General features: G+C 46.3%; 2 protein-coding genes across 7 annotated transcripts in view; both read left to right on the top strand.

Moving 5' to 3' along the window:
* LOC309369084 (uncharacterized protein) overlaps positions 1–19,135 on the top strand; it is an 86,943-nt gene that overhangs the window by 42,234 nt on the left and 25,574 nt on the right. For 3 of the 6 annotated variants that reach the window (XM_081909722.1, XM_081909721.1, XM_081909718.1), the window contains exon 3: positions 17–98. The exons of the other annotated variants lie outside the window; for them this stretch is intronic. In XM_081909722.1, the coding sequence (XP_081765848.1) occupies positions 17–98 (82 nt within the window). The remainder of the gene's footprint in view (positions 1–16; positions 99–19,135) is intronic. 6 annotated transcript variants of the gene reach the window in all.
* On the top strand, positions 810–11,515 carry LOC309369183 (uncharacterized protein). The gene is made up of 2 exons (XM_081909943.1): positions 810–1,678; positions 9,207–11,515. Exons 1-2 carry the CDS (start codon positions 1,645–1,647, stop codon positions 10,646–10,648), a joined length of 1,476 nt encoding a protein of 491 aa, XP_081766069.1. The 5' UTR covers positions 810–1,644; the 3' UTR covers positions 10,649–11,515.

Here is a 19,135-nt window from a genome sequence, read left to right as displayed (position 1 = left end):
CTTGTTTCTTTCTCAGGGAAAGGATCTCTTTGCAGAAATGGACCTGGATTCCTGTGAGACAGAGAGGCCTCCGCTGGACACCAGAGAGAGGCCACTGGGTAAGGAGGAAGGTGGCTTTTCTCCGTTTGGAGGCATTCGGAACCAAGGGTCCAGAGGAGGGGAGGTGTATTTTTATACAACTAACATATGAAATGGGCACAAACGTCTAACTGCACTCAGCAGGTAAGGCTTTCTAAAGGGCCCATCTGTAGTTAGAGATGCCCCGTTTCACCTGTGAGAGACGTGGGCACTCCTGGCATCCTGCTTACCTTTTCTCTCTTGCAGGTGACAGAAGGATGCTGGCAGGACCTCCCTACCCACCTTTTCATGGGGGCAGAAGGGAAGCAGCGGCTGTGGCACCAGATCAGGTCAGGGGAAGCTGCCTTGTGGGGTCAGAGCCCGAGGGATGGAGCAATGTCATGGACTGGTTGGGCACAGAGGAATGGTGGGAGGAAGCAGCCGGGGAACCAGGAAGGGAAGACATCTCAGACCCCACGGAGTGGAGGTGGAGGAAGGATGGGCGGTCAGAGGGAGAAGAGGGAGAAGCCTGGGAAGAGGAGGTGTCAGAAGCTGAAGGGGTAACAGGGCTTAGTGAGCTGGGAGACTCTGTGGCAGAATGCAGTGCAGAATCAGAGGCAGAAGAGGAAGGTGGCGAGTGGGAGGAGGAAGGTCGAGAGGCAGAGGTGAGTCAGGAGAAGGAGGAGCCACTGGGGGCTCCCTCTCCTGCCAGAAGCCCCCCTCCCTGCTTGTCTCTCAGAGCCAGGAGACGTCTGACAATGGAGGAGTAAAGGCAGGTTGCACACTGGCGCACTGTTCAATCATATGCTAGAAACCCCGGAGAGGAGGGGAGTTAGAAAGTTGTGGGGAGCCAGGGGCCTTCACTCTCTTCAAACTTTGCACCATATAATCTCACTTTTCATATATCTCCACACTAAAGAAACTTCCACTCAGACAACTAGTCCATTAATTGAGTGAGAGTGCAAACTGACAGACCCTCAAGGAATCAGGTGCTATTCTCATTAGGCCTGAAACTCAGCCAAGTCTGTGAATATCGTGTTCTTGCTGATAAAGAGTTAACTCTAGCTGTGAACTGTGGGACTTATACTGTCACTAACTCTGTTTTCATTCTTTCTTGATCCCTTTTAATCTCTCAGTTCTCTTCTTTCTTTCTCTTAACAGTCTCCTCCAAAGCTTGGACTGGTTTTTCCAAACCATTAGTTTTACTGGATAGTGTTTTGATTTCTGTTGTCAATTTGTCCATTTTTTTGGTGTTACAGTATGAGAAACACACGGTGGAATACTACCTATTTGCACAAAGATGAATACCCATAATTAAAATGCAGAATAAAAGAATTCCATTAAAACATTAAAATAGGCATCCATAATAAAAGTGTGCAGCAAAGCAATCCTATTGAAACAACGCAGCAATTAAGAGGAAGGAAACCACAGAGCATTGTGTAGCAGATCATATTGATCCTGTCTCAGAGGAGGACATTTCCCTTTTTCTTTTATGGTCCAGTGTGCTTTGAAGATGTCGCTGTTCGTTTCACGGACGAGGAGTGGGCGTTGCTGGATCCTGACCAGAGAGCTCTGCATAAGGACGTCATGGAGGAGAATCGGGGGATCGTGGCCTCTCTTGGTAAGGCTCCCTGTGGGATCTTAATATCTGACTGAAAATTTTAAAAATACCTCTATGTGACGAACCTCATATATTTTCACAGAGCTCAACAGCGCCCCCTACAACACCTGGGAACCTAACACCCCCACAATAAACCTTGAACAGTAAATTACTTATTTTTCTGTGAGTCTTCCTCCACTTCTGCCTTTTTATACCACAATTGGGCTGGTCTGAACTGCCCAGGCCATATTAAATGTCAGCTTCAGAGTTGTTAGGAAAGATAAGTAGCTTCTGTCAGTTTTTCTGTTTTTGTTTTTGCTGCTGTCGTTCTCTGGTTGACCAAAGCGACTACTGACATTGGATAATCTCAGGTATTAGTAGCAGTGATAATAATAATTTGTTATTATTATATTAATAATATATATTTATAATAATATAAATATATATTTATATTAATAAATAATATATTTATAATAATATATAATAATATATATATTAATAATATTAATAATTTATTATTATATAATAATAATAATAATAATAATAATAATAATAATAATAATAATAATTATTATTATTATTATTATTATTATTATTATTATTATTTATACCCTGCCCATCTGGCTGGATTTCCCCAGCCACTCTGGGTGGCTTCCAAAACATATAAAAACATGAAATAACAAAATGTGATCCAAAAAGGAATAAAAGAAAAGAAACAGAAATATTGGTGGAGATAAGCTAAAAGGAAAAAGAGGTAATAAGAAACCCAGACAACGAAACAATCAAACAAAATATCAAACTGCTACAAACCAAATTTGCTACGCTAATAAATCAAGAAGTGGAATGGAATATTAAAATATTAAAACATAGAAATTTCGAGTTTGCCAACAGACCAGGAAAACTACTGGCTTGGCAACTCAAGAAAAGGCAGTGATAGGATTATAAACAAACTGAAACTGGGAAACAAAATAATAGATGAATCGAATGAAATATGTAAATTTTTTGTAAGTTACAGAGAATTATACCAAAAAGAAATGGAAAACCGGGGGCGGGGGATGAAGAATTTTTAAAACATAATAACCTGCCAGTAATGCTGAGGGGGGGGGATCAAACACCAATTACAGCCATAGAAATCCAACAATACAAATGCGAAATCAGGGAAGCCGTCCAGTCCAGATGGATTGTCAGCCTGCTATTATAAGTAGCTGGAAGAAGTCCTATCACAACCTTCAAAACATGTAATGAATGATATACTAGCCAAAGGGAAAACACCAGAGACATGGAATGAAGCATTTATAACACTAATTCCCAAATGGGACAGATCTAACAATTATTTCAAACTACATACCAATTTCATTAATCAATAATGATTACAAACTTTTCGCATCCATCTTAGTGGAAAGATTAAAAAAATGAGAAAAATAATCCATGAAGACCATGTGGGCTTTCTCCCTAGATGACAATTAAACAGCAATATAAGAAATATTATCAATATATTGGAACACCTAGAAACCAGAAATGACAAACCAGCAGTTCTCATGTTAGTAGATGCAGAAAAGGCATTTGATAATATCTTGTGGAGCTTTATGAAAACACAGATTAACTTAATGGGATTTGGAGATACTTTCTGCAGAGGAATAGAGGCAATCTATTTGAAGCAGAGAGCAAAACTTATAAACAGCAACATCACAGATAGCTGTAACATAATGAAGGGGACCAGGGAAGGGTGCCTTCTGTCCCCACTGCTATTTATCTTAGTATTGGAAATCTTGAACTGAAAAATACAAGATGAGAGGATAAAAGGTATAGTAGTACAGGGGAAATATTACAAATTAAAAGCCTTCGCGGATGACCTAATAATAACAACAGAGAACATGAAATAAAGCCTAATTAAGAACATTACAACTGATAAAAGAATTTGGACAGTGTCAGGGAACTGCCATCGGAGAGAGAGGTGGTGGAGAGGCTCCAGCAGACTAGGAGAGATTCTGCAGCGGAGGAGGGAACCAGCAGGGGGAGAGCAGAAGTTCCGGCGGAAGGGGAGTCGGAGGGGGGCTCTGGGATACTTCTAGTGAGAATAGTGCAGAGGTAACAAGACCCCCGTTGGCAACTCCCACCCTTCGCCGGAAGCTGTCACGCAGAGAGTCACGAAGGCGCATGTCCGTCAAACAGCTTTTATGTTGGCATAAATTTCGTAGACGCCCACTGTCAGATCCTACCAGCGACTGACGGAGTCATGCCTTGGGAGGCTCCGTTAGTGCCTCGGTTTGGTTGACCAGCCAAACCCCAGAGGGATCAAGCTTTTACGCACAAGCAGCTCATTATTCCATCACAGCAATCTGACAGTCTTTGAAAGCAGCTTGTGCAAGCAGAGGGCATCATGAGCGAACTAGCCGGAACCGGAGGGGCAGGAGCTGGAGCTGGAGCAGGTCCAAGCCTGGAAGAAAGGTACAGGGCGTTGGAGGTCCAGCTCGCGCTGCAAACGGCGAGGCTTGAGGAGAGGAGGGCTCAAGATGCGGATAAGGGGAAAACCGCCCCACTTGCCAGAAAGGTGCCTGGATTGGTGCAGAAATTTGGGGGGGATCCCAGGAACTATCAAGCCTTTAGAACGGAGATGCAATATGCTCTCAATCTACTGTTTGATGCCTTCACCGATGAGAACTCTAGAGTGGCGTACGTGATTGGCCATCTAGAGGGAGGGGCGAAGGACTGGGTTCGACCCCTGATGGCAGCCAATAATGATATCTTAAAGGACACGAGGAAGTTTTTTCGCGCCATGGACTTGATGTTTTCCAGCGAGATTGAGCAGGGGGTGGTGCGGAGGCAGTTGATGGCGTGCAAACAGGGGAGCCGATCTGTACGTGAGTACTGGACTGAGTTCATTATGCTGATTCATAGACTGGGGTGGGATCTAGCAAGTGACCCTATTCAAATGTTGTTTGAAGAAGGGCTCTCTCCGGCAGTGAAAGATGAACTTTCCCGGGCGCCCAGGGCGGAGTCTATGGATCAGCTGACTAAATCTGCGCTGTCCATAGGAGCGCGCCAAGAAGCAAGAGCTTTGGAAAAGCGGGAAGGAAAGGGGGAACGTTGGAAGGACTTCCGCATTCCAGAGATTCCGGAGCAGTCTTTCCCGCCAGCAGAGCCGATGGAACTTGGAACAGCGCGCGCGCGCGCAGTTTCAAACACCAGTGAAGGGCGGAAGAAGGAGGGAAAGAGTGCCAAGAGATGTTATCTCTGCCAGCAGCCAGGTCACTTTGCCAGAGTTTGTCCGCAAAGGAAGGAATGGCAAGGAATGGCGGGAACTGTTGGGGGAAAGGAGGAAGGAGAAATAGAGGAGCAAGTTAAAGCCAACGCCTGGCTGCCAACATCAGGGCACAGCAGCCAGGCCAGGGAGTACTGAATGTGCCCACGCCGGAACCTCCAAGACCAGCGCTTGTGATAGAGGTGTTGCTGGAACTGTCAAACGGACACCCACTAAAGATAAAAGCGCTATTGGATTCAGGCAGCTCCTGTAATTTCATGAGTAAGGAGTTTGCTGCTGAACACCAGATACAAACTCTCCCATTAAGTAAGCCTTTGCAGGTGACCACGATTGATGGGAGGGAACTGTTGGGAGGAGAAGTGAGCCAACAGACTGTACCAATGATTATGAGGGTGGCAAGACACACAGAACTGATAGCGTTTAATGTAGCCACCTTGGGAGGAGCTCCCATCATTCTGGGAATGAGCTGGCTAGCACTACACGATCCGTTAGTAGGCTGGCATCAGAGGGTGGTTTCCTTTGGATCAGCACATTGCCTAGAACACTGCAAGGAGGGAGAGGGTCAGGCAGGGGCCAGAGCCACTCTAGCAGGGATGGAAGTGACTGACAAGGGGAAGGTGCCACCACAATACGCTGATTTGATTGACGTCTTCAGTGAAAAGGAAGCAGATAAACTGCCCCCGCACAGACCCTTTGACTGTCAATTCACCTTACTCCCAGGAGCACAATTGCCAGTGGGCAAGCTGTATGCCATGTCAGACAGTGAGATGCAGGAGTTAAGGGAGTTCATTGACAAGAACCTCAAGCGAGGTTTCATCAGAGAGTCACGAGCGGTGGGGGGCAGCCCAGTGTTCTTTGTGGACAAAAAGAACACGGGTAAACCCAGGCTTGTGTGTGATTTCAGGGCCCTAAATGCTGTGTCAGAACCAGTGACTTTCCCTATGCCTAGAATTGATGACATTCTGACACGGGTGAGAAAAGGGAAAATTTTTACCAAGCTGGACCTTAGGGGGGCATATAACTTGATACGTGTGAGAAAGGGGGATGAGTGGAAGACCACTATGTTCACCCCCTTGGGGGCGTTTGAGTACCTAGTTATGCCTTTCAGATTACAAGGGGGCTCGGCCTGCTTTCAATCATTCATGAATCACGTCCTGGGGCCATTGCTCTACAAGAACTGCGTGGCGTTCTTAGATGACGTCCTGGTGTACTCAGAGAATGAGGAGCAGCATGTGCGAGATGTTAGAGAAGTACTGAGCAAACTGCGAGAAAATCGGCTGTGGGTGAAACTGGAGAAATGCCAGTTTCATACCAGGGAGGTGGAATTCCTGGGGTACCGGTTGTCTGACAAGGGTCTGGCTATGGATCCCAGCAAGGTTCAAGCGGTACTGGAATGGAAAACACCAAAGACCAAGAAGGACGTGCAGAGGTTCCTGGGCTTCGGAAACTTCTATAGGAAGTTCATCAAGAACTTTGCCCATTTAACAGCGCCCATCACGGATTGTCTTAGCAGCAAGAAAAAATTTGCTTGGACGGAAGAAGCGCAACGGGCGTTCGAACGCTTAAAGGCGGCGTTTGCGTCGGAGGAGCAACTTTTGCACGTGGATCTACAGCAACCAATGAGAGTGGAGACTGACGCATCAGACTGAGCGGTGGGGGCCGTGCTTCTCCAGCCGGGGAAAGATACGTCTGAATGGAGACCGTGTGCATTCTTCTCGCGGAAGTTGAACAAATCCGAGAGGAACTACACAGTATACGACCGAGAACTGCTCGCCATTCATGAAGCATTCCGGAGATGGCGGCACTTGCTGATTGGGGCGCAGCACAAGGTTCAAGTCCGGACTGACCACAAAAATCTGGAGTACTGGAGAACAGCCCGAGTGCTGAACCAGAGACAAGTGAGATGGGCCCAGGAGTTCTCCAAATTCAATTTTGAGATTCGTTACGTGCCAGGGTCCGAGAACGTAAGGGCGGACGCTCTTTCCAGAAAACCTGAGTACTTAGAGGGGGAGGGCGCGCCTGAGGCAAGGCATGTAATCCCTGAAGACCGCTGGGTGTGTGGGGCGGCATTGGTGGGGCAGAGAGAACTGTTAGAGGGTACGGAGAATGACGAATACGCCCAAGAGAAACTCAGAGAACTCAGGAGGACAGAGGAGAACACAGGGGGAGTTGAAGAAAAGAACGGGGCGTTGTATTACAAAGGGGCACTGTACATACCCGATGGGGAACTGAGGGGCAGAGTACTCAAGCAGTTGCATGATAGCCCCACAGCGGGGCATTTTGGACAGCACAAAACCATGTGGTTGGTTACCAGGGAGTTTTGGTGGCCCAAGGTGAGGGAGGACGTACGGGAATATGTCAGGGGTTGCGACAGGTGCCAGCGAGCGAAAGGGGAGAGGGTGGCGCCAGCGGGGCTCTTACAACCCTTACCCACACCAGAAAGGCCATGGGAGGCAGTCTCCATAGATTTTATGACGGACCTGCCAAAATCCAAGGGCAAAACGGCTGTCATGGTAGTAGTAGATCTATTAACTAAGATGTGTCATTTTATAGCCTGTTCACATGCGGTCACAGCGGAGGAAACCGCCAAGTTGTTCGTAGAGCATATTTTCTGGTTGCATGGCGCCCCCTTGAGGGTGGTCAGCGACAGAGGGAAACAGTTTACTTCCAGGTTCTGGAGGAAACTTATGAGCTTACTGCACGTGGAAATCAATTTCTCCACTGCCCGGCACCCGGAAACAAATGGGCAAGCGGAAAGGGCAAACGGGATTTTACAACAGTACCTGAGGTGTTATGTAAAGGACCGAGAAAATGATTGGGTAGATAAGTTACCTCTGGCAGAATTTGCCTACAACAACGCTGAGAACGTGTCCACAGGGATGAGTCCCTTTCTGGCAAATTATGGGTGTCATCCCAGGGCATTTCCAGGAGAAGGAGGGGAGAGGTGGAGCGTGCCGGCGGCGGAACATTTTGTTGAAGAGATGGAAGCTATCCACCGTCAGCTACAACTTAACTTAGAGAGAGCCAAGGAAGAATATAAAAAGCAAGCAGACAGAAATAGGAGGGAAGGTGAAACTATAAGGGTGGGAGACCGGGTGTGGCTATCCACCCAGGGACTACCGTTCAAGGGGGGGTGTAAGAAACTGAAACCCAAAAGATTGGGACCCTTTGAGGTCATACAGCAGGTCAACCCAGTAGCATTCAAACTCAGACTGCCCAGTCACATGAAATTGCACCCAGTATTTCACAGGTCATTACTGTCGCCGTACCGAGAGGGACGTGAATGGGGGGAGCGTGAGAGAGAGGTCTCCCAAACGCCCGTGATAGAAGAGAGAGAACGCGACATGAACGTGGCAGGAATCATTGATTCCAGGTGGAAGGGGGATCAGGTGGAATATCTGGTAGAATGGGAGGGGGAAGTAGAGTCGGAAAACACTTGGGTACCCGCTGAGGTAGTCAATGACGAGGTTTTAATAGAAACATTTCATCGGCGTTTCCCAAAAAAACCGCAACCCGTGGCACGATTTAGAAGGGAACTCTTTGGGACCACCGATGAGGAAGGAGAGTTTGGAGGGTTCCCAGAGTCAGGGGTGGGTGAGGAAGCCGACTCCGACGAAGAAGAGGAAGACGGGGAGAGAGACGGTACGCCATGGCTAGAAGTGTTTGAATCCTCGGACGATGAGGAGAGTTCCTTTAGGGGCTTTCCGCCCTCACCGCCAGTGGGAGAGGAAGCGGGGGGTGAAGGGGGCCCTGAGGGGGAGGGGGATGTCAGGGAACTGCCATCGGAGAGAGAGGTGGTGGAGAGGCTACAGCAGACTAGGAGAGATTCTGCAGCGGAGGAGGGAACCAGCAGGGGGAGAGCAGAAGTTCCGGCGGAAGGGGAGTCGGAGGGGGGGCTCTGGGATACTTCTAGTGAGAATAGTGCAGAGGTAACAAGACCCCCGTTGGCAACTCCCACCCTTCGCCGGAAGCTGTCACGCAGAGAGTCACGAAGGCGCATGTCCGTCAAACAGCTTTTATGTTGGCGTAAATTTCGTAGACGCCCACTGTCAGATCCTACCAGCGACTGACGGAGTCATGCCTTGGGAGGCTCCGTTAGTGCCTCGGTTTGGTTGACCAGCCAAACCCCAGAGGGATCAAGCTTTTACGCACAAGCAGCTCATTATCCCATCACAGACAGGTGGCAGGATTCAGTTCTTCCTCTACCACAAATTTAATTAGCATTATTCCATAATTGGGGGCTCCATTTCTTCCTGAGGCTCTAATCCCTATTTGTCTCCATTTCAGATTCTGAAGAATTTGAAATCAAGGATGACCATGACAAAATTTGCAGAGTGGAGAAGTCAAGTAAAAATGAGGTATGTGGAGGGAGCTGCAGTCAGAGCTCCCGTTCCACTTCCCACCAAAGAATTCTCATTGGAAAGAAACCCTATAAGTGCATGGAATGTGGAAAGAGCTTCACAGATAGCTACCACCTGACTTCCCATCAAAGAATTCACACAGGGGAGAAACCCTATCAGTGCGTGGAATGTGGAAAGCGCTTCAGGGACAGCTCCAAACTCACTTCCCATCAGAGAATTCATACAGGAGAAAAACCCTATCAGTGCAAGGAATGTGGAAAGAGCTTTAGTCAGAGCTTCTGTCTCACTTCCCATCAGAGAATTCATACAGGAGAAAAACCCTATCAGTGCTTGGAATGTGGAAAAAGCTTCAGTCGCAGATTCTCTCTCACTTCTCATCAAAGATTTCATACAGGAGAGAAACCCTATCAGTGTGTGGAATGTGGAAAGAGTTTCACTACCAGCTCCTATCTCACATCCCATCAGAAAATTCATACGGGAGAGAAACCCTATCAGTGTGTGGAATGTGGAAAGAGCTTCCGTGACAAGCGCTCTCTCTCTTCTCATCAACGAATTCATGCAAGGGAGAAAACTTATCAGTGTGTGGAGTGTGGAAAGAGCTTCAGTACGAGCTCCCATCTCACAGACCATCAAAGAATTCATACAGGAGAGAAACCTTATCAGTGCATGGAATGTGGGAAAAGCTTCAGTAGGAGCTCCCATCTCACTTCCCATCACAGAATTCATTCAGGAGAGAAACCTTATCAGTGCATGGAATGTGGAAAGAGCTTCAGTATGAGCTCTTCTCTCAGTTCCCATCAAAGAATTCATACGGGGGAGAAACCCTATCAGTGCATGGAGTGCGGAAAGAGCTTCAATACAATCTCCCATCTCAATACCCATCAGCGAATTCATACAGGGGAGAAACCCTATCAGTGCGTGGAATGTGGAAAGAGCTTCCGTAGGAGTACCGATCTCAGTTTCCATCAAAGAATTCATACAGGGGAGAAAGCATATAATTGCTTTGAATGTGGAAAGAGCTTCAGTAAAAGCTCCCATCTCAATACCCATCAAAGAATTCACAGAGGGGAGAAACCATATCAGTGTGTGGAATGTGGAAAGAACTTCAGTCAGAGTGCTCATCTCACTTCTCATAATAGAATTCATACAGGGGAGAAACCCTATCAATGCGTGGAATGTGGAAAGAGCTTCAGTAAGAGCTCCCATCTCAATACCCATCAACGAATTCATACAGGGGAGAAACCATATCAATGCATGGAATGTGGAAAAAGCTTCTGTCAGAAGGCGAAGCTCACTTTTCATACAAATACTCACAGAATCGTGAATCATAGAATTGTGGAGTTGGAAGTGATCCCTGGTATCATCTAGTCCACCGCATGCAAAGCAGGAATCGCAACTAAAGCATCCATGACAGGTGACCATCCAACTTCATAAAACCTCGAAAGGATGGAGTTTCCAGCACTTTCCAAGGGATTTCATTCCACTAACAGCTCTTGCTGTCAAAAACTTCTTCCTGATGTGTAGTGTGAATCGCAGTTCTGTTCACATGAAGCCACTGGTTCGTGTCCTACCCTTTGGAGCAGGAATAAACAAGCTTGCTCCATCTTCTATTTTTTTTTGCTTTTATTATTTATTTTCGATATATATTCTATTTATTTCCTTTTCTGACAATATCCCACATCAACAAAGCATAAACGAAAACAATGCAGCAAAGAAGAATCTTTCCTTTCAAACATTTTAAATAAGTGACAAAAAATCAGAAATCTCTTTTCCTGGTTCCTTTTAACTCTGATTTGTTCATGCCGATGCTGTGGAATGCCTCTCAGATGTAGCATTGTGTCATTTTGTTTTAATTCCAGAAGTGCAATGTTATTTACTGTATCCTTCTGAGTTTCTCTTACTGTGGCTAGCTCTGTTTTCATTCTATCTTGATCCCTTTTTATCTCTCAATTCTCTTCTTTCTTTCTCTTAACTGTCTCCTCCAAAGCTTGGACTGGTTTTTCCAAACCATTAGTTTTACTGGATAGTGTTTTGATTTCTGTTGTCAATTTGTCCATTTTTTTGGTGTTATTTTGCAAATCTTTTCCTAATTCCACCAGGATCTCTGCTATATTGGCATCTTCTTAGTTCGTCTCCCTTTTAGTTTGTCCTGGTGTGGGTGGCTTCTTTTGTGCAGCCATGTTTTTTCTGTTAGACTGTTTTTCTTTCCAATTAAATTATTGCTTTTTGTTATTCTGAATGTCTCCACTGGATGTCTCTCCCACTGTTGTCTTGGGGAATATTATTTTCTTTTCTTTCTTCTGTAGTAACCTATGTTATCCATTTGAGAACCACGATATTGTTCTTTTCCACAGTCTTTCTTTATCACAGTCTTTGAACTCTAATACTTTGAAGGAGCAAGGTTTCAATTCCATTAAGTGAGGCAGCTCATCCTCTATTAACATACAGTCTTTTCGTGTTTTCCCCCCCTATCTGTATAAAGATTCACAGAAGACTCCGTAACTGCTGGCTTTCTCTCCCCCTGGCAATTTTGCATCCTCTTGACTGGATATATAGTTCAGGGTGGGTATTTATCTCTAATTTTTAAATTTTAACAATTGTAACGATTTTGTTCTCCCTTCTCGTGTTTTCTCTCCTCCATGTCTTCGCAAGATGTTATGCTTTACCTTGGCTTTTTCTGCCAGATTTTTTGCACATGCTTCTTTTCCCGATTCTGGAGAGGACTTCCCTTTTTCTCTCCGGAACTTAGCCAAATTGGTTCTTCAATCTTTTCTTCCATTCCACCTTTTCTTTGGCTTTTCTCCTTTTTGGGAAAGCTTCCCACTCCAGCGAGGGTTACAAGACTTTTTGCCGTTGAGGCAATATGACCCTGTGCCGTGGCTCGACCTTCGGGTGCAGAGCTGCCACTTTGGGGGCGAGAATGGAGTTCGTTTCAGCATGTCCTCTCCAGTCTCCCCAGCTTCCCCCAAGGAGGTTTGGGGACACAAAGCATCTGTGGAACCACCCCAGTCTCTAAACATGGCAACAGCACTCCCTGAAGAAAGTCACTGGCTCCTTCTTCCCCTTCGTGGCAAACCGGAAGTCTGTATACAGTATTGTGTTTTTATATTGTGCTTGTATGTTGTAACCACCCTGAGACTTGTGGGTATAGAGCGGTATACAAATTCAATCAATCAATCAATGACAAACTGGGAGGGGCAGCTAATGTCACAAAAGCCAGAATTGGGATTCAAGATGCCATTAACACAGGGGTAGGCAACCTAAGGCCAAGGGGCCGGATCCGGCCCAACAGCCTTCTCAATCCGGCCCGTGAATGGTCCAGGAATCAGCGTGTTTTTATAATAATATTATTAATAATAATAATAATAATTTATTATTTGTACCCCGCCCATCTGGCTGGGTTTCCCCAGCCACTCTGGGCGGCTTCCAACAAAGATGAAATATACACTAAAATGTCACATATTAAAAACTTCCCTGAACAGGGCTGCCTTCAGATGTCTTCTGAATGTCAGGTAGTTGTTTATCGCTTTGACATCTGATGGGAGGGCGTTCCACAGGGCCGGTGCCACTACCGAGAAGGCCCTCTGCCTGGTTCCCTGTAACTTGGCCTCTCGCAGTGAGGGAACTGCCAGAAGGCCCTCGGAGCTGGACCTCAGTGTCCGGGCAGAATGATGGGGGAGGAGATGCTCCTTCAGATATACTGGACCAAGGCTGTTTAGGGCTTTAAAGGTCAGCACCAACACTTTGAATTGTGCTCAGAAGCGTACTGGGAGCCAGTGTAGGTCTTTCAAGACTGGTGTTATTGTTGGGGATAAGCAGTGTCCCGTGCACAGCGGAATGATGAAGAGTACGTGCCAACATGCTCTATATTGCTTTATTTACACTTCAAAGCTGGTAAGTTACAGAAAAACATCTTCCCTCTGCCGGAGCAGAGAAAGGCATCCTCTCTCCTCTAAGGCACGGAGAGAATCACAAACTGAAACTGCAAAGAGCAGTGTAAAACAGGAAACCAGTGTACGTCATATCCAGTCTCCCGTTCCCGTGGGAAAACCTCCAACAGTACAGACTCTGTGGAATGTAAACACCTGTCTCGTGACAAGCACTTTCGCTGCACAGAGAAGAAAGCAGAAACCAACATCCTCCCCCTTTCTGTGAACATCTCTGGGCAGCGTGTTCGTACAATATCAGTACAAACCCAACTTCTGCACATAGGTACAGTGTTGATCCCTTGATACAATCTTGGACAATACATCAGCAGGAATTTCATTACCTGGCATATAGGACACCGTTACGAGTCCCTTCTGAATACGTTCCCTAGCATGTTGCACCTTCAATTGCAAGTGCTTCGTGCTTTGCTTACAACCTTCAGAATTCAGCAAAGCCAAACATGCTTTGTTGTCCTGGTAAACCTGGATTGGACATTTGACAGGAATTTTCATGTCTTTGCACAATTGTAACAACCATTCACAATCCTTAAGTGAATAAGACAGTGCATTCAGTTCAGCTTCACAAGTACTTAAGCTAACTGTTGTTTGCTTCTTGCATGACCAATCAAATAGACCCTGATTGTACTTATAGCAAACTCCAGACGTACTTTTCCTGTCTGTAGTGTCACTTCCAAAACTTGCATCTGCAAATATCTCAAGACCACCAGACTTCTGATTGTTAAATCTCAGTCTGTAATGCATAGTGCCTTTCAAATACCGCGCTATGCGTTTCAGAGCTTTCCAATCCTTAACATTAGGATTGTTGACTTGTCTGCTTAGCAAATTACAGCTAACAGCAATGTCTGGTCTTGAACATCTGGCAATGAAGTTTAGCTTGCCTAGCACACTTCTGTACAGTGTAGTGTCAGAAAATGTTTCTTCAGTGTCATCTACCTGATAACCTGTTATCATCGGTGTGTCCACAGGGTTAGCATCCATCAGGTTTAGTTTGCTTAACACATCAGCAATTTTCCGTGACTGGTGTACTAGAATGTTACCATCTTGATCTCTCTCTATTTCCAGAGATAGGTAGTTGTTTACCTCACCAAGATCTTTCATGTCAAAGTGCTCTTTCAGTTGAGCTAGGGCGTTATTGTACATTGTGACATCTTTCCAAAAGAATAAAAGATCATCAACATAAAACAAACAATACAGTTTCTTTTGCCCCTCCTCTTTGACAAACACACATGGATCAGCTTTCCCTTGCTGAAAACCTAGAGAAAACAATACTTCAGTGAGTTTTGTGTGCCAACACCGTGCACTTTGTTTGAGACCATAAAGGGACTTTTTCAGAGCACAAACAAATCCCTGTTTTACCTGTACGCCATCAGGTGGAAGCATATAAAGGGATTCATCTAGAGATCCGTACAGAAAAGCTGTATTCACATCATGGTGACTAATGTGTAGTTTTTCTTCTGCAGCTAGCTTGAGCATAAGCCTAATGCTCTCATACCTCACTGTGGGTGAGTAGGTCTCGTGATAGTCTTCACCTGGTACCTGTGCAAAACCTCTGGCTACCAATCTGGCTTTGTGTCTGACTATCTTGCCATTTTGATCAGTCTTCGCTTTGAAGACCCATTTGCTTCCAAGCAGTTTCATTCCTGGAACTCCTGGAACAAGGTCCCATGTTTTGTTCCTTTCCAAGGAATCAAGCTCAGCCTTCATGGCATTTAACCATGGCTCAGCTTCCTTTGAATCCAAATCCTGGATTTCTTGGAAACTTGAAGGTTCAAAAACCTTCTTGGAGCTTTTAACAGCTGTTACTGCTATGTTAGCAAACTCATCAGCAAATCTCTTTGGAGGTCTGCCTTTTGTGGCTCTCTGTGACCTACGAATTAGCCTTAAGTCTTCAACACTCTCCTCTTCCTTCTTAGGAGAAAAGTGACCTATTGTGAACAATGGTTCCTCCAATTCTTGATCAGAGTCTTCAGAGGGTCGCATAGAGGCTTTCGCACTCTTGAAATCCTCTGAATCATCTGATTCAGTTTCAGACTCAGAATCAGAATCAGAACCTTCATCAGTGGGTGTGGGTTGTTGTGGTTGCTTTTGACTAACCTCAGTCTCATCACTGTAATCAGGATAACATTGGAAAATTCCCACATTCTCCCCCCACTTGGCATTGTACTCAACACTTCTTGTGAGCTTAATTTCCTTAGAGTCAGTCATCATTATTCTGTAAGACCCTTTCTGATAACCTAGAAAGATACCATGCAATCCACGCTTGTCTAACTTGGAGTGTTGTGGTGAGTGAACCCACATGTCCGAACCAAAAATTTTCATGTGTTTGATGTATGGCTTCTTGCCAAACATCTTCTCATAGGGGGTACAACCAATCGCTGAAGATAACCTGCGATTATAACTGTAAGTGAAACATGAGAGAGCTTCGGCCCAATAACTCTCTGGAAGATTTGCATCATGCAGCAAGGTTTTTAACCCTTGAAGCAATGTCTGATTTGCTCGTTCCGCAAGTCCATTCTGCCATGGCGAGCGAGGACTAGACAAATCGTGTTGAATTCCTTTCTCAGCCAGAAAAGCTTCAAACTGCTGAGAAGTGAATTCTCCCCCCCGGTCAGTGAAAAGAATCTTTATCTTCTTACCATGCACATTTCCCAACCAAGCACAGAATTCCTTGAACCTAGGAAAAGCCTCTGATTTCTGCTTGAGATTGTACACATAAATATACCTGGAAAATGCATCAATGAGAACCATGAAGTACCTATTTCCACCCAAAGAGGGCGCTAGTGGTCCAACCAAATCAGCATGAATAATTTGGTATGGTTCTGTAGCTTGCCTACTAGACACCTTACCTTTCGCAGCCATTTTCACCTTGTTTGCTGCGCATGCCTTGCACTTCATGTGGTACCTGCAGGGTTTAATAGTCATACCTTCAACCAAGGCAGGCATTTTAGATACTGCCTCAAAATGCAAATGACCAAATTTTCGATGAAAATCATGAATACATTCTGCATGCAAACTTTTGTTAGAACTTGCAATGCAACAAGTGTCATCCTGCACAACATCATCATAATACAAAACAAACAAACGACCAACAAATTCAGCATACAATTGATAATCATTTTTCTTGGTGATGATGCATCTATTGTTTTTAAAGGAAACGTCAATCTTCTTCTCAATCAGCTGTCCAACGCTGAGCAGATTATGTTTCGCATCCGGCACATAAAGAACATCCTGTATTGATAAGTCCAAACTGTGAAGAACAACAGTTCCGTAGCCTTTACTGGGGATTGTGTGGTCATCCGCCTGGTGAATTGCACCTTCCTGCGGTGTAAAAGACACAAACAGTCGCTTATCGTTGCACATGTGATGCGTTGCAGCTGAATCAACAACGAAGAAAGTTCTAGACGTCTTCTGGACCTCTGCAACCTCTGCAACTTTTGTAACCTTTGGAGCGTAGCGTGAGACCATTGCCTTGTGCTGCGTTGTCCTGGACACCGGACCTTTGCCTTTGCTCTGGCCTTTTCCACGCGATGAGCTTTCGCTGCGCTGCTCTGTCTTGGCCCTGGGATATCTGCATTCCCTCTTCATATGGCCTAGACGTCCACACGAGTAGCATTTCACTGCCTTCAAAGCTTTGGCGCCATCTGGTGGTTCCACTGCACTATGGGATGACGTCTGTGCAGTCTCCCCATTTCCCATGCAGCCAGCACCTCGGCGATCTGCTTCATTCTGAATCATGGCAGTATCACAGGCTACTGTGAGTTGAGCATTTGGCTGATCAGTGGTATCAATTTCCCCACTTGCCTCATCCAGCCTTCTGCAGCTAGCCATCATGACTCTGGCATTAGCCTCCATCATCTCTGCTGCTTTAAATCAAGCTGCTTTATACATGCTGCGTCTGTGTACAGCTGCTTCAATCCAAAAGCAAATTCAAAACAGCCTCTGCCTTGCCTGTGCTGCTCTTCTGCTTAACTGCCTTGCTTATCTGCAGCTGCTTCAAACTGCATTCCAAAAGCAAGTTCAAAAGCGAAAGTCCCCAAGTGCTTTCTCTATGCTGCCCTAAATTCTTGCTGCGTCACATCTGCAGCTGCTCTGCTCCAACAGCATTTGTAAAAGTTACTTTCGATTTCCCCCAGCATAGGAAATTGTTTCTCTGAGCCATTTGCCTTTGCCACGGCAAAACCGGCTATTAAAAGTTCAAAGTCCAGCCATAAAGCCATTAATTAGAAGCTGGCAGGCTGCCCGGAGCAGTAGCACATACCTCATCATTCATCTTGACGCGCAGAGCAGATACCGTCTGATCCGTCCCTCTGCCGCTGTTCCGATACTTTGCTGGCACTTCGTCTCTTTGCTCCTTTGTTCCTTTGCCAGGAGCCCGACTTCTGAAGTCCATTCTCAAAACACTGCGTTATTCTGGGCCCGGAACCAAATGCTGGGGATAAGCAGTGTCCCGTGCACAGCGGAATGATGAAGAGTACGTGCCAACATGCTCTATATTGCTTTATTTACACTTCAAAGCTGGTAAGTTACAGAAAAACATCTTCCCTCTGCCGGAGCAGAGAAAGGCATCCTCTCTCCTCTAAGGCACGGAGAGAATCACAAACTGAAACTGCAAAGAGCAGTGAAAAACAGGAAACCAGTGTACATCATATCCAGTCTCCCGTTCCCGTGGGAAAACCTCCAACAGTACAGACTCTGTGGAATGTAAACACCTGTCTCGTGACAAGCACTTTCGCTGCACAGAGAAGAAAGCAGAAACCAACAGTTATATGGTCTCGGCGGCCACTCCCAGTCACCAGTTTAGCTGCCGCATTCTGGATTAGTTTTAGTTTCCGGGTCACCTTCAAAGGTAGCCCCACGTAGAGCACATTGCAGTAGTCCAAGCAGGAGATAACCAGAGCGTGCACCACTCTGGCGAGACAGTCTGCAGGCAGATAGGGCCTCAGCCTACGTACCAGATGGAGCTGGTAAACAGCTGCCCTGCATACAGATTTGACCTGTGCCTCCATAGACAGCTGTGAGTCCAAAATGACTTCCAGGCTGCGCACCTGGTCCTTCAGGGGCACAGTTACCCCATTCAGGACCAGGGAATCTTCCACACCTGCCCGCCTCCGGTCCCCCAGAAACAGTACTTCTGTCTTGTCAGGATTCAACCTCAATCTGTTAGACTCCATCCATCCTCCAACCGCTTCCAGACACTCACACAGGACCTTCACCGCCTTCACTGGTTCTAATTTAAAAGAGAGGTAGAGCTGGGTATCATCCGCATACGGATGAACACCCAGCCCAAACCTCCTGATGATCTCTCCCAGTGGCTGCATGTAAATGTTGAAAAGCATGGGGGCGAGGACAGAACCCTGAGGACCCCACAAGTGAGAGCCCAGGGGTCTGAACACTCATCCCCCCCCCCACTTTCTGAACACGGCCCAGGAGGAAGGAGCGGAACCACTGTATGACAGTGCCCCCAGCTCCCAGCCCCTCAAGACGGTCCAGAAGGATGTTATGGTCGATGGCATCAAAGGCTGCTGAAAGATACAGCAGAACTAGGAAACAGCTCTCACCTTTGTCCCTAGCCCGCCGGAGATCATCAACCAGTGTGACCAAGGCAGTTTCAGTCCCATGATGAGGCCTGAATCCTGACTGGAAGGGATCCAAATGGTCTGCTTATTCCAGGCGTGCCTGGAGTTGTTCAACAACCACTCGCTCAATCACCTTGCCCAAGAATGGAAGATTTGAGACTGGGCGATAATTGGCCATCGTGGCCGCATCTAAAGATGGTTTTTTAAGAAGCGGTTTAATAACTGCCTCTTTCAGCGGGTCTGGGAAGGCTCCCTCACGGAGGGAAGCATTCACCACCCCACGAAGCCCATCGCCCAGTCCTTCCCAGCTAGCTTTTATAAGCCAGGATGGG

Source organism: Podarcis melisellensis (genome assembly GCF_964234715.1).
Source record: "Podarcis melisellensis genome assembly, chromosome: 4".
NCBI lineage: Eukaryota > Metazoa > Chordata > Lepidosauria > Squamata > Lacertidae > Podarcis > Podarcis melisellensis.
Note: the sequence above shows the minus strand (reverse complement) of the source record. Positions and strands in the feature narration are given on the sequence as shown.

What these genes read in the sequence shown, in the direction of transcription:
- LOC309369183 (XM_081909943.1), top strand. Translation starts at nt 1,645, where the DNA reads ATGGAGGAGAATCGGGGGATCGTGGCCTCTCTTG. An exon ending in GGGGATCGTGGCCTCTCTTG is followed by an intron (nt 1,679 to 9,206) that starts GTAAGGCTCCCT and finishes TCTCCATTTCAG; the next exon opens with ATTCTGAAGAATTTGAAATC.